This window comes from Pantherophis guttatus, chromosome 4, assembly GCF_059756535.1.
Source record: "Pantherophis guttatus breed Tessera chromosome 4, ASM5975653v1, whole genome shotgun sequence".
Taxonomy (NCBI): Eukaryota; Metazoa; Chordata; class Lepidosauria; order Squamata; family Colubridae; genus Pantherophis; species Pantherophis guttatus.
In genome coordinates this window covers 25,665,419-25,680,121 of record NC_142066.1, presented here as the reverse complement: position 1 = coordinate 25,680,121, position 14,703 = coordinate 25,665,419, and the positions used below count along the sequence as shown (strand labels likewise).

Here is a 14,703-nt window from a genome sequence, read left to right as displayed (position 1 = left end):
CTATGGAGTAAATATGTGTCTGTCCGTCCGTCAGTCCGTCCATCCATCCGTCTGTCTGTCTGTCCGTCCGTCTGTCTATCTATCATCCATCCATCCATCCAGTGGTGGGATTCAAATAATTGACCATCCCCCAACCTCCCCCGCTGTCAAAGTGGATCCTGGGTGTTGCGCTGCAATGGAGAAATGGGAAACGGAGCGGCCGGAATGAGGGAAGAAGGAGGCTGCTTTCCCTCTTTCTTCTCCCTGCTGCTCCTCCACCATCCGCTTCATTTCCTGTTTCTCTATTGCAGTACAAGCACCCAGGATCCACTTTGACACTTCTCAAAATCCTAACTCTGCCTGTCTACTAAATGGGCTTTGCCCAGCATGTATGTACGGCGTTGTGTAGTGCGCAGCTGTGCAGTCCCATTTGACAAGAAACCCAGAGATTAGCCTTTTTGGGGGAGGGCCGCAGACAACAGAAGCGGGAACTAGAGAAAGACCACTTTCCTAACAAGATAAAGGGGTAGCCTCTACCGTGTGAACAATGCAGGTTAATAAAAGCATCGGAACCCAGGAATTTCTGGGTTAAGGTCCTTTTATCAAGTACAGCTACTGGACCATTTAGGAAGGCATGTTGCTGTGGCCGTCAGCCAAATGCAAGGGATGAATCCTCGGGCGGGAGCTGTTGTGGCTCCGTTACCTGAGCCTGTGTCATCGGCAGGAGAGGACTCCGAGAGTGAAGGAGAGGAGTTGGCAAGGCCTCCCTCTCCAGGACCCTCCTCTCTGGCAATGCCTTCGGTGCCCACCGAAGGGCAAGAGATAGGGCCGGGGCCAAGCACTTCCATGCAGCCACAGGTGGACAGTAATGAGGGAGATGAGTCTTGGCTGGATCCTCAGCAGCGTCACAGAGATAAGCACGCGCAACAGAAGAAGAGGCATGCCAGAGATTAAGATGAGTCACTGGACCACACCTCACAGGATATAAAAGGGGATGAGGCAGCCATTCAGACTCTGTGACGGACAAAACTAACTACTATCGAGTCACATTGCATCTTTGGAAACAACATTCTCTGCCTTGAATTTATTTTACGAACTGGACAATTCTTGAACTGTGTGTATTTTGTTTAGGAGTAAAGTTCTTGGCACGCAGCTACTGGGTTGCTGCCAAGCCTCTTATCGGAAGAATTGGTTGTCTGCCAGTTTATTTAACCCTCGGCTGTCTGTTTGTGTGCGTGTGTGAGACGGGGACAGAACAGGAGCCAAATCACACCCCAGCTAGCTTCAAGGGGTTACGGGGGCAGCGCCGCTCATTCCAGCCGTCCTTCCCATGCCGTTGCCTTCATCCACCATCTTAGGAGAAGCGGGGCTCATCAGGTTTGAGTCCTACCACAGGCCAACTGGAAATCAGCTGTGTGGGAAGCTGTGGGGACCACCAGGGCTCAGAAAGACCTGACCTGAAGTCCGACGCCTAACTCCAAGTGAAGAAGGTCCTCTGCATCATTGTGCATGCTCATGTTTCTGGTGCATGCTCAAGAGAGCACTTGCTGAGCTGAACATCGCTAGAAAACCTTGGTGGCTGCTTCTCAAACAAATATGGAACAAAGCGTGTGCAAAGGCGGCTGACGAAGTCTCATCACTAACCTACCCTTTTTCTCTCTCTTTTCTGCTCTCCCTATGCTTTCCTACTTAATTTAGTAATTTCTACCCTCGTGATTTGATACGGCTTCTTCTGCTGCTGCCATGTGAATGCATGGTAGTCTGGCCATTTAGGAGCCAGTTTGCCAAACTTTACAAAAAATTAGCCACCGGTTCTGCTAAACCAGTGCAAACCAACTGAATCCCACCACTCTATCCAACCAACCAACCAACCAACCGTCCGTCCGTCCGTCCGTCCGTCCGTCCGTCCGTCCGTCCGTCCATCCATCCATCCATCTATCTATCTATCTATCTATCTATCTATCTATCTATCTATCTATCTATCTATCTATCATGACAGATCTATCTATCTATGGGTGTGTGTATGTATATATATGTGTGTGTGTGTGTGTGTGTTTTCTTTTCGTAGGCCTTTATGTGTATTTCTCTTTAGCCAGGTTCTTCCTACTTAAACCAAGATTTTTATGCAGCCCTAGTTCAGTGAAATCCCAATCCACTAGTTTCTAGGCTTTTTTTCAAGCAGCCAGCAAGCTCCCTGCTTAGTCTCCTTAGTCTCCCAACGGGCAACAGGGAGCTTGCTGGCTGCTGGAAAAAAAGCCTAGAAACTAGTGGATTGGGATTTCACTGAACTAGGGCTGCATAAAAATCTTGGTTTACGTAGGAAGAACCTGGTTAAAGAGAAATACACACACACACACACACACACTGTGTATGTATGTGTGTGTGTGTGTGTGTGTGTGTGTGTGTGTGTGTGTGTGTGTATATATATATATATATATATATATATATATATATATTACTGATAAAGAAATAAAGGGAGACTGGTATAGATCTACACCAGTCTCCCTTTATTTCTTTATCAGCAAAATATATTTTTGGTATAAAAAATGGTTTGTTGTGGATGCAACTGCTTGAGGGCTCCTGGGTTGGAGCTGAAAGGCAAAAGAGAGCAGAATGCTGTCTCCCACATGTTGGAGTAGACCAGGTGTCTCGGTAAAACACTTAATATATATATATATATGTGTGTGTGTAAGTTTTCCCGGGTATATACGTTGTACAGTTAATATTTCGGGTTTCTTCCCGTGTAATTGTGAACATATCCCTAAAACGGTAGAAGCGACGTTTCGACAGAATCTCATCTGCCATCATCAGGCTTATGTGAGGGGTCCTCTCACATAAGCCTGATGATGGCAGATGAGATTCTGTCGAAACGTCGCTTCTACCCTTTTAGGGATATGTTCACAATTACACGGGAAGAAACACTAAATATTAACTGTACACACACACACACACACGCACACACACACACACACACACATATGGTGCTGGAAGCTAAAACATACAAGGAATGTTTATAGGAATTGGGTATGACTAATGTAATGAAAAGAAGAACTAGGGAAGACAGAATAGCAGTATTCCAATATTTGAGGGGCTCCTACAAAGATGAGGGGGTCAAACTATTTTCCAAAGCACCAAAAGGGGGAGGGCCTTCTCTGTGGGGGCTCCTACCCTCTGGAATCAGTTACCCCCTGAGATAAGGAGAATCCATGACATCAATGCCTTCCGTCGTGCCCTTAAAACCCATCTTTTCCAGCAAGCCGGGCTGGCTTAAGAAGAAATTTTTAAATTCTTTTAATCAGTTTGTGACTTCTTAATTTTCGGGCCAAATTTATATATATATTTAACTGTTTTTAATATTTGTATTCTATGTTCTTATCTTGGCTGTACACAGCCCTGAGTCCTCAGGGAGAAGGGCGGTATATAAATTTGAAATTAAATTAAATTAAATTAAATTAAAAGGCCAGAAAACAAACAATGGATGGAAACTAACCAAGGAGAGAAGCAACCTAGAACTAAGGAGAAATTTCCAGCTTGCCTTCAGAAGTTGTGGGTGCTCCATCATTGGAGCTTTCAAAAAGAGATTGGACAACCATTTATCTGAAATGGTATACGGTCTCCTGCTCGAGCTAGTTTGGGATTAGAAGACCTCCAACATTCCTTCCGACACTATTATTCTATGTTCTACATGTGTGTGTTTAGGGAATAGGTCATGTGATGGCGAAAGGTTCATTCTGTGAACAATTCTTCTAGATTTCTGGCCTGATTATTTCCTGGCTACTGCATTGTTCTTTTTAGAAGGGATTAAGTTTTAATTGGCTGATAAGCGGTGTGCGTAGGTTGTGTGCGAGAGAGGACTCGGCTGCTGGCATTCTACCTGGCTGTTTGGGCATCCAGAATCGTAGCATCCGTCTGAAAGAGGAATGGTAATCCTGAGACAAATGTAAATTTGGCAAAATTATGAAGAAAAGGACAAAATCCAGTAGGGAAGAAAGCCCACTTACTGGCTGCTAAATGTTGGTTGTGAGGTAAAGAGAATAATTTTTTAATGGTAATATTCTAAAAGAAGATTTGGCTCGCTGGATGTGAGGAGAAATAGGATTGTTCTGCAGTACTAAGCTTGGTTGCCTGGCTTCAAATAAGTGAATAAATGACAGAAAATATTCCCTTATTTCATTATTTTTAATGAATGCTAGACCCTCTACAAAAATATTCCTTTTCATCAGTGTCAACTTATGGTACCTTTTTAACCTTGCCAGGATCATGTAAAGTCCTAGATCATTAAAAACAGTTATGACGCAGGTAAAAATGGGTGGAGCTTCAATCACAGGGGTGGGGCTGCCCTCTTCACCTTTTCGATCCTTCCCTTGCAGACATTCCTGAATCCTTCCAATTAGCAAGTGATTGTTCCTTCCATATTTATTTCCGTGTTTTTTCTACTGCCTAAAAGGCTGTAATTATACCTCACATACAAAAAAATCAGTCTTTCTTTTTGGCTTGGTGTTTGGAACCCTCCCCCCAGCTATATTTTATCACATTGCCCAGGAACTTCAGTTTCCTATTTAAAACAGGTAAGTCATCAATTTATAACCACAATTGGGACTAGAATTACTGTTGTTAAGCAAGGCCATTGTTAAGTGTCTCACGTTCAATTTTATGACCTTTTTTGCCATGGTTGTTAAATGAATCACTGCAGTAGTTATATGAGTCATGCAGTCGTTAAATGAATCCAGGTTCCCCCCCCCCTTGACATTGCTGGTCAGAAGCCAGCTGACAATGGCAATTGTGTGATCCCAAGGCGCTACAACCGTCCTAAATACACAACCAAGTGCCCCAATTTTGATCACATAACTGTGGGAATGCTGCGATGGTCATAAGTGTGAGGGCTGGTCATAAGTCATTTTTTTCAAGCAACATTTGTAACTTCAAATGTAAACGAATGGTTGTAAGTTAAGGACTGTACCCAGTTCATTCCCAGCCCAAGAACCCAAGTTACCTGTCACGGTATAAATGGTGGTTATGATCAGAAGCGCTATGACAGCTAGATAAATATTCCAGCCCAAGGCTTGCTGGATGAACACAGCACCAGAAAACATGTCCACCTGCAGGTAAGAGAAGCAGAAACGGCACCAGGAAAAAGTGCAGATTAATCAGAATTTAAAAGCCACGAGAACATTTATACCAGCCTTCCTAAGAAGGCAAAAGTAAAGAGATTTCCAAATATTCCCCATGATCTGTCACTGTGTCCTGGAAGTCTGGAGAAAAATGACCTACTGATATTTTGGTGAAGATGTACATGAAAAGAGAGAGGATGGAGAGGTAGAGACGGATCCTTTGGCCTCCAAAACGTTTCTTCAGGTACTGGGGCATTGTGATGACCTACATGGGGGAGGAAGCAGAGAACATGTTAATGTCTATTTATTATTTCTTATATTATATTATTTCTTATATATATTTCTTATAGCCAGCTTTTATGCCTAAGGTGGGACTAGAACTCACCATCTCCTGGTGATTGGCCCAAAGTCAACCAACCAGCTTTCAGGGTTATATGGTGGGACTAGTATTCACCATTATATGGTTATATGATGGTTGTATTGTGGGACTAGAATTCACCATCTCCTGGTTTCTAGGCCAATACCTTAATCATTATACCCAGTTGGCTCTTTTCTCTCCATAATGTCAGAAGTTCCCAAAAAGGCCAGAGTGTTTAATCCACAGCTCAAGTGTTTTGCAACATTTTCAGGGCACAAGAGGATTTGTAGGATCGAATCAGGGTTGGTCAGTGGGATTAGAGGTTTTGTCTTCCAAGCTGGAGCCCAACTTCTCTGTGTCAATAAGATTTGACAGCGTTGGGCATGCTCAAGGTGGCGCACTAAGTGCAAGATATGTGCCTTTTCTGTACCAGCCCTGCATGCTGTTTGAAAAGTTTTAAAGGTTGGGCACTTTTTCCAGTTACTGGATTAGGAAAGAGTACGCATTTTCCAGCTCTTTAGTTTTTGTGTTGCATAAAACAACAGGAATGGATCCTGTTTGGTTAAATTAAGAATTAGGAGGAGGCTGGCATTTGGCAAGCTCACTCCAGATATTTGGCTGCACCATTTCTTTGAGCTTAATCTACCTCGCAAGGCTGATATGTAGGGAGGGTGGAGAGAATGATGGATCTGCTCTGAATTATTTGGGAAGATTAAAAATGCCACAGAGAAATGTGTGATTGAGAAAAGAAATCACTACCTCAGCAGAGAGGTAAACTGGAACAAAGAACCATCCCAGCAGAAGAACAAAAAATATAGCCTAAAAAGAAAGAAAACAAAATAGAATGAGAACCAGGATAGATCAAGTTTCCATCTTTTTCTTTTCTCCCCAAATTCTCATCAAAGCTTCTGGACAATTAATTTGCAGTGACAGGCAGAAAAGAAACAGGTGAAGCTTCTTCCAGCACTGCATTGTCAATTCTTACTGATTTATCTGTGGAGATCGACAAAATAATAATTGCTCTCACAGCAAGAGTCGTGGGCAGGTTGAGAATCAAGAAAGGAAAGGTGGCATTCATATTGTATGATCAAACTACTGCTGCCTCTTAATGTGCACCATTGCACGATTGTGGGGGCCATCTTGCCTTTTATGACCCCCCTACCCTGTGGATACTCCTTTTCTCCCTGTTGATGGGGAGGGGCAAATCAGGGATTGTATTCTGGTGCTTTCTGCTCAGCAAATGAAGCAGGTCTTGCTCCACCCCCTTGTGGGGATTCCTCTTTGGCAAGGGTGAGCACCTTGTGTCCCCTTTATGACCTGTGGACTTCAACTTCCACGGCTGGTTCAGGAATTCTGGGAGTTGAAGTCCACAAGTCTTAAAGAGGCCATAGTTGTGCACCCCTGCTCTGGGGAAACTCTCAATCTTGTCCTTCTGCTACTTACATTCCACTCAAATCCTGCCACTGCTAGGCCATTCGCTGCTCCGGTGCCTGCCAATCCCACAAAATGCCCACTGCCAATGTTGCTGGCAAAGAGAGAAGCACCAATCTGTGAACACAACCACCAAATTTTCTTTAAAAAAAAAAAAGCATATCGACTTTCCAAATCTATTGGGCCCTGTCGCCTTGGGTCTCATCTCCCAGTTCATCCAGAAACTTAGGTCGCTTTTCTTTCTCTCTTATCTTTATCGCATCTTCATAGAATCCTATGATCGGGGTGGGGAACCAAAAAGTCCAGTGGCCCGCAACTTTTTGGGCACAGGGACCGTTCTGTGGAGAGAGGTTTATCCGTGGACAGGAGGGGGCGTGGTTTCATGTGCTGCCTGCATCCCACGGATGGGGCTTCGCTTGTTTGTGTGGCCCGGTTTCTGGCATGCCAAGGACTGGTGCCGGTCCTTGGACTGGAGGATGGAGACCCCTGATCTAGTCCTATCCCCATGCCCATCACTGACAGATTGTTTCATATCCCTCTTCTTCCTAAATAACCCACTTGATTTTCCTTCTATAACTTTACTTTGCTGCATCCCCTATTCTAAAATTTTGTTGAGTGCCCTCTGTCCCATCCCTCAAGTAATTGGGGTCTCTTGTCTCCTCTCTCCACTCTCTCTTCTGGTCACTCACCGGCCACCACACCATCTTCCTTCCAGCCAAGAAATATCCTCCAACTGTCCCTCGATTGATCCGGTGCATAGACTGCAAACCACAAGAGAAAGAGGAAAGATATGAGGATTTATGGTCTGAGTCACATAACACATCCTACCATGCAGTGGTGGGATTCATTTTTTTAAACTTCCGGTTCTGTGGGCGTGGCTTGGTGGGCGTGGCTTGGTGGGCATGGCAGGGGAAGGTTACTGCAAAATCCCCATTTCATCCTGATCAGCTGGGATTCGGGAGGCAGAGAATAGATGGGGGCGGGGCCAATCAGAAGTGGTATTTACCAGTTCTCTAAACTTCTCAAAATTTCCGCTACCGGTTCTCCAGAACTGGTCAAAACCTGCTGAATACTACATCTCCTACCCTGGTTGTCTTAAGCATGGTTTGTGGTATAAACCAGGGGTGAAATCTAGCAGGTTCTGGCAGGTTCTGGAGAACCGGTAGCGGAAATTTTGAGCAGTTTGGAGAATCGGCCCCAGGAGTGGGGTGGGAATGGAGATTTTGCAGTATCCTTCCCCTGCCACGCCCACCAAGCCACGCCCACAGAACCAGTAGTAAAAAATTTGGATTTCACCACTGGTATAAACCACAAGTATCAGGGTTTCCTGCATCATGATTTCCCTGTGCAGCCCTACTTTTCCTTTTGTGGCCCTTGGAACCACCTCTAATCAGGACTGACAGGAGTCATTTGAGCTCTATAATAGGGGTATCACAGTGAAGAAAGCAAAATCAAGTTCCCAAACTGTCCTCTACCGAAATCCAGATCTGCCCTCCATGTTGAAGCTCCTTGCAGATTCCCCCCCTCTTTCCTTCACACTTTAAGACACGTGGACTTCAACTCCCAGAATTCTCCAGCCAGCGATGCTAGCTGAGGAATTCTGGGAGTTGAAGTCCACACCTCTTCAAAGGCCCAAAGTTGAAAAAAACCACTGCTCTAAATATAGGAAGGATATGTTCAGGGCATGGTCGAAAAAGCCAAGATGGCGGGTGTGACAGTATGATCAAAGCTTCTTCTTTTTTTTACATGCAATGCAGGACGAGCTTTAATTGCACTGTTGCGCTGCCATTTTGGCTTTTTTAACCCATGCCCTGCAGACACCCCTGAAATAAAGCCAGATAAAAGAGGCTAATATGATTCAGCTTGGCATATGAGGTACATGATCATTTAATCCCATTTAATCGGTATCAAAGGAAGAATTTCTAGACTAAACTAGAAGACAGTGCCTGGGAGCAGACTGTAATTCTTTAAAGAACAGACAATTCACTCACTCATCTTTTCAATTTTACTCATTACCAGCTTCCAGTACATTCCTGAACCGTGTAACTGAGGATAATAATTAACCCCCTGGAGCAATAAGGTCAGAAATTAAAAAAAGAGAAGAAACTAGCAGCCTGGATAAAAAAGCCTAATAAACGTGCACATGAGTCACCCTGCCAGCTTGCATTTGGGCACATGATTTTGTGAAAAAGGGCTGTAAGTGGCATTGTCTTATTTATACCCAACATTGTCACTGTTTAAATACTTTGCCTACCTTTTCACGATTGACTCAATATTATATAAATCCAGGGAGTTTGGGTTAGACACTTTGAACAGATTGCATGCACTTTTATGCACTAACTCAATATATAACTCAATCAGTTGCTTTGCTAATTAAAAATGCCTTTGTTAGACAATGTTTGATTTCTAAATTCTGGCACAATTTATTGAGTTGCCCTTTAAAAGATGATTCCCTGTGTAATTTATAAATTGGAACAAATAAACATTTTAAATGGAATATTATTCCAACAAATAAAAAAAGAAAGAAAATGGCAGTAATATATTAGGTTCCTCAGTTTTATCCCTTAAATAAAGGATGCCTGGAGATACAGACTTTCTTGACCTTAACAATTGCAATAACTACAACTAACAACTTTCTTGGCCTATACACCCTTGTGAAAAAATAAAGATATTGAGATAAAATAGAGAATCTCCAAATCTCTTTCATGTTTCCCTAAAAGCGGTCCATCTTGATTTAGATTTCCCTTCTTGGCTATCAGCAGATTTGGAGCCAGATTTCAATATGGAGGGAATCCACCCTGGAGGGAAATGTTACTGACTGTTTCCAGTATTGTGAGCCTAAAACAAATCATTTTTAGGGAAATTAAGAGACCCTTTGAACCACCTCTGAAATTTTGCTTGAAATTTCATTGACATTGAATCCCAGTGGTACAGGTAGTCCTTGACTTACAACCACAATTGAGCCCAAAATTTGCACTGCTAAGCAAGGCAGTTGTTAAGTGAGTTTTGTCCCACTTTATGACCGTTTTTGCCACAATTGTTAAAAGTGAATCATTTCAGTTGTTAAGTGAATCATGTGGTCATTAAGCAAATCTGACTTTGCTTGTCAGAAGCCAGCTGGGAAGTTACAAATGGTGATCCCAATATCCTGGGATCGTGCAACGGTTATAAATACATGCCAGTTGCCAAGCACCCAAATTTTGATCATCTGACCAATGGAGATGTTACAATGGTCAAAAGTGTGAAAACCGATCATAAGTCTCTTTTTCAGTGACACTGTAGCTTTGAATGGTGACTAAATGAATGTTGTAAGTCGAGCACTGCCTGTGCTTTTTACAAACGAAATGCCCCATTACCAGCAGAGCAATTTCAGTCCAGCATTACGTCCCATGAAGAAAGTGACCTCTACGTACCCAAAGGCCAGTGCCAATGACCACAAGGAAGTAAAAACAGATGACCAGAATGTCTGCCGCATTGCTGATGGCCGCCGTTTTAGATGTGAGGGTTGGTGATTCTGTCTCCATGATGCCGTAAACTCCAGTTGTAACTCTGGCCACAAGACCAAAGAGAAATAACCTTCTTGGACCGTTCTTCTAAAGAACGTTCATGAGTAGTTAATAACCAACTTAGTCATGGGTTGGATGTGCAATTAACTTGGAACATAACTTGACCTGGAGGGCAGGGGGTGGAAATGATGCGAGAAAAGGCAACTTCTACTATCTGGGTTCAGCTTGTCTCCCCCAACGTTTTGTGGCCAAAAGTTGCCTAGTAGGCAGATGTCAACAGGCAGAGCATTCCTTGACACAAATCTTCATGTTTTGGTTTGGATACCCAAGTAGTTGTTTGATGTGTGTTGACTGTTCTTGACACTGAAAACAAAGGCTTAGTCCACTGTTTCTCAATCTCAGGAACTTGAAGATGTGGTGGACTTCAACTCCCAGAATTCCCCCAGCCAGCCATATGAGTCGAAGTTCACATATCTTTAAGTTCCCGAGATTGAGAAACATTGGCTTAGTGCGTTAGAACTAATAAAGGAGAATATTTGTAGCTCAGGGTTGAAATGAGGGGTCCTTAGTACTTTCTGAGCTTGCTAGCACTGATGCTGTTACCTAGTTAGGGTAATGAAATGTCTGCAAGAAAACAAGCAAGCTCAGAGAGCACCAAGGAACCTTCTAACAACTGCGGCCAAGAAAGTCATAAAATATGGCTTAAGACCTGTCTTGCTTAGCAATGGAAATTTTGGGATTAACTGTGGCTGTACAGTAGGTCTAGACCAGTGATGGCGAACCTTTTTTTCCTCGGGTGCGGAAAGCGCGCACGCGCGTGCCCACATCCATAATTCAATGTCCCACATGCACCCTGCCTCCCTGTGCATGTGTGTGCGACCCCCCTGCAGTGCCCCACCCCCACATGCAAGCACAACCCCCACGCATGCGTGCATGATCCCCCCCATGCCCCATTTTGGGCCTAGCAGGCCTCCCTGAAGCCTCCGGGCCCATTTCCAGACTTACAGTAGGCCTGGTAGGCCTGTTTTTCGCCCTTCCCAGGCTCCAGAGGCTTTCCTAGCACCGGGGGAGGGCGAAAACGGCCTCCCCGCCTCCCCGGAGGCCCTCCGGAGGCTGGAAACGGCACATTTCCCAACTTCAGATCGGCCCGGCAGACCCGTTTTTTGCCCTCCCCAGACTCCAGAGGCTTTCTTGGAGCCTGGGGAGGGTGAAAGCAGTCTCCCTCAACCCTGGAGGCTCTCTAGGGGCCAAAAATGGCCTCCCAGAGCTTCTGCATGAGCCCTGTATTTACCTGGCATCAAAATGGGCTGTGTGGAGACTCCTGGGAGGGGATGGGCGGTATGAAAATCAGCTGGCCGGCACGCACATGCACGCTGGAGCTGAGTTAGGGCAATGGCTCGTATTCCCGTAGATATGGCTCCGCGTGTCACCTGTGGCATGCGTGCCATAGGTTTGCCATCACGGGTCTAGACTATAGGACTATCTAAATAGTCTATCTGATGCCAAAACAAAAGATTTCCCATTGCAAATCTATGGAATTGTTTTAACAAGGTAGAAAACTGTGGCTTTATATCTCAACATGATTTAATCGATTCCACTTATCTAAGTACTGGTTTTTCCCCACACAACCTTGGAAACTTTAAGGACTTCAGCTCCCACAATTCCACAGTCAGTGAACCTCACCCAGTCAGCTAAACATCTTTATTCAATCAATTTCTATTCGGGTCACAGACCAGCATTACTATGTATCTTTATTTTTGCATCTTTGGCGAAGCGGAAGAACCGTAGCCATGTATTTTGGGAAATTGTGTCCGCAAGCTTGCACCACAAGATTTTCACCAGCAGAGAGGGCTATTGGCTGGAAGGATCAGGTGATTCAGATCTATTTACTGAATGAAAATAATAAGACCTGTAAGTTCTCTGGCAACTGTAAGCAATTGAAGTGATAAGAAAAGAGAAATTCAGGAACTATTCTATTCTGTTCTACTCTAAAATCATATCTGTACAAAACTGGTTAAAGAAACTTCCTAACAGTGAGGACAATTAACCAGTGGGAACAGCTTGTTTTCAGAGGTTGTGGGTGCTTCATCTCTGGAGGTTTTTAAGAAGAGACTGGACAGCCACTTGTCTGAAATGGTATAGGATCTCCTGCTTGAGCAGGGGGATGGACTAGAAGACCTCCAAGGCCCCTTCCAGCTCTGATAATAGCAGTAACTATGAAAGGGATCTTGGAGTCTTAGTGGACAACCAATTAAATATGAGTCAACGGTGTGCAGTAGCAGCCAAAAAAGCCAGTGCAAGTTGCATTAATAGAGAGATACAATCAAGATCACGTGAGGTACTAATACCACTCTATATAGCCTTAGAAAGACCACACTTAGAATACTGCATCCACTTTTGGTCTCCACACTATAAAAAAAGATGTTGAGACTCTAGAAAGAGTGCAGAGAAGAGCAACAAAAACGATTAGGGGACTGGAGGCTAAAACATATGGAGAACTGTTACAGGAACTGGGCATGGCTAATCTAGTGAAGAGAAGGTCCAGGGGAGACATGATAGCTGTGTTCCAATATTTGAGGGGCTGCCACAGAGAGGAGGAGGTCAAGCTATTCTCCAAAGCACCTGAAAGACAGACAAGGAATAATGGATGGAAACTGATCAAGGAGGGATTCAATCTAGAAATAAGGAGAAATTTTCTGACTGTGAGAACAATCAACCAATGGAACAGCTTGCATTCAGACATTGTGGGAGCTTCATCACTGGAAGCTTTCAAGAAGAGACTGGACTGCCATCTGTCAGAAATGGTGTAGGGTCTCCTGCTTGAGTGTAGGATTGGATGTACAGATGATCTACAAGGTCCCTTCCAACTCTGTTATTCTGAGGTTGTCTTGGCTGTTTTAATTTGTGAGCTACCTAAAGTCACATAAATAAGATGAGTAGTAATATTAATTGAATGAAGTAAATACAATTGTTTTTAAATATCCCCAAAGCTTTTTAGTCTACCATCTCTTGAAGTAATTGAATACCCCATTAAAAAGCAAGGAGTTCTTCAACCAATAATCATTAATAAGGGGTTTTGAAACTGGGAGAGAAAAATCAGAGCTTATCATGTTTTCCCATAGCTAATGCATGCAAAATGAGGACATACTGGCTAGGAAATTCTAGGGCTTAAAGTCCACACATCTTCAAATTGCCATAATTTAAAAACTTTTTGATAGAGATTGGATTCCAAAAACAGCTGTTTCATTCCAAGTTCCTGTGTGATAACAGAACTGTCTTCTGGAGCAGTTTTGGAAGGAGTTCACCTCAGAATCGTAGACTTCATGAGTACTTGTGGAAACTGGGATCGTAGAAACACCCAGGAGCATAGAAGAGTCCAAAGGCAGATGCATGAATAAATGTGATAAATGTATTTATTCATATAACAAAACATATTAACTATATACAAAGGCTGTCTTAATATCCATTAGGATAGGGGGCACACAGCGTGTGTGACTACCCTTATCAAAGATCTTGTCTCATGGAGAACAAACGTAAAAAGAGCATGGTTAGAGGGGGTTTTATACTCAGTGTAAGCCCCTCCTCTCCACATAGGGGTGGGGGCACTTTCTGCCTCCACTAGTGTCTGTATGATACATGTGCCAATGGCTTGCAAATACTTGACAGTACTTTATATCATCCATCAACAGAGCTCCACAAGTCAGTGATCGTGCTGACTTTGAAACATACTATGTACCAGTTTGGTCTTGTGGTTAAGGCACTAAGCTAGAAAGTGGAGACGGTGAGTTCTGGTCCTGCCTTAGCCATGAAAGCCAACTGGATGACTTTGGACCAATCACTGGGAGATGGCGAGTTCTAGTCCCACCTTAGCAGGGGTGAAATCCAGCAGGTTCTGACAGGTTCTGGAGAACCGGTAGTGGAAATTTTGAGCAGTTCGGAGAACTGGCAAATACCACCTCTGGCTGGCCCCAGAGTGGGGTGGGAATGGAGATTTGCAATATTCTTCCCCCAGGAGGGGAGAGAGTGGAGATTTTGCAGTATCTTTCCCCTGGAGTGGAGTGGGAATGGAGATTTTGCAATATCCTTACCCTGCCACGCAAAGTCAATGGGGAAGCCAGATTCACTCAACAACCGAGTTAACTAACTTATCAACTGCAGTAATTCATTTAACAACTGTGGCAAGAAAGGTTGTAAAATGAGGCAAAACTGACTGAACAGCAGAAATTTTGGGCTCAATTGTGGTCATATGTCAAAGACTACCTGTATTTTAAAGAGAAAATAGCACTGTTATATCTAGAAGACGACAAGCGAGTTCAAG

General features: G+C 43.9%; 2 protein-coding genes across 4 annotated transcripts in view; one reads left to right on the top strand and one right to left on the bottom strand.

The window, feature by feature from the left end:
- Positions 1–10,419, bottom strand: part of SLC5A2 (solute carrier family 5 member 2) — a 33,868-nt gene extending 23,449 nt beyond the window's left edge. For both annotated transcript variants that reach the window (XM_060692829.2, XM_087891789.1), the window contains exons 1-6: positions 10,293–10,419; positions 7,569–7,640; positions 6,892–6,996; positions 6,208–6,267; positions 5,251–5,355; positions 4,973–5,078 (exon numbers count right to left, since the gene is read on the bottom strand). In XM_060692829.2, coding sequence (XP_060548812.2) covers positions 4,973–5,078; positions 5,251–5,355; positions 6,208–6,267; positions 6,892–6,996; positions 7,569–7,640; positions 10,293–10,403 — 559 coding nt within the window. In that variant the 5' untranslated portion in view covers positions 10,404–10,419. The remainder of the gene's footprint in view (positions 1–4,972; positions 5,079–5,250; positions 5,356–6,207; positions 6,268–6,891; positions 6,997–7,568; positions 7,641–10,292) is intronic.
- LOC117666814 (putative carbonic anhydrase 3) overlaps positions 1–14,703 on the top strand; it is a 74,992-nt gene that overhangs the window by 9,928 nt on the left and 50,361 nt on the right. The gene's annotated exons all lie outside the window — the stretch shown is intronic.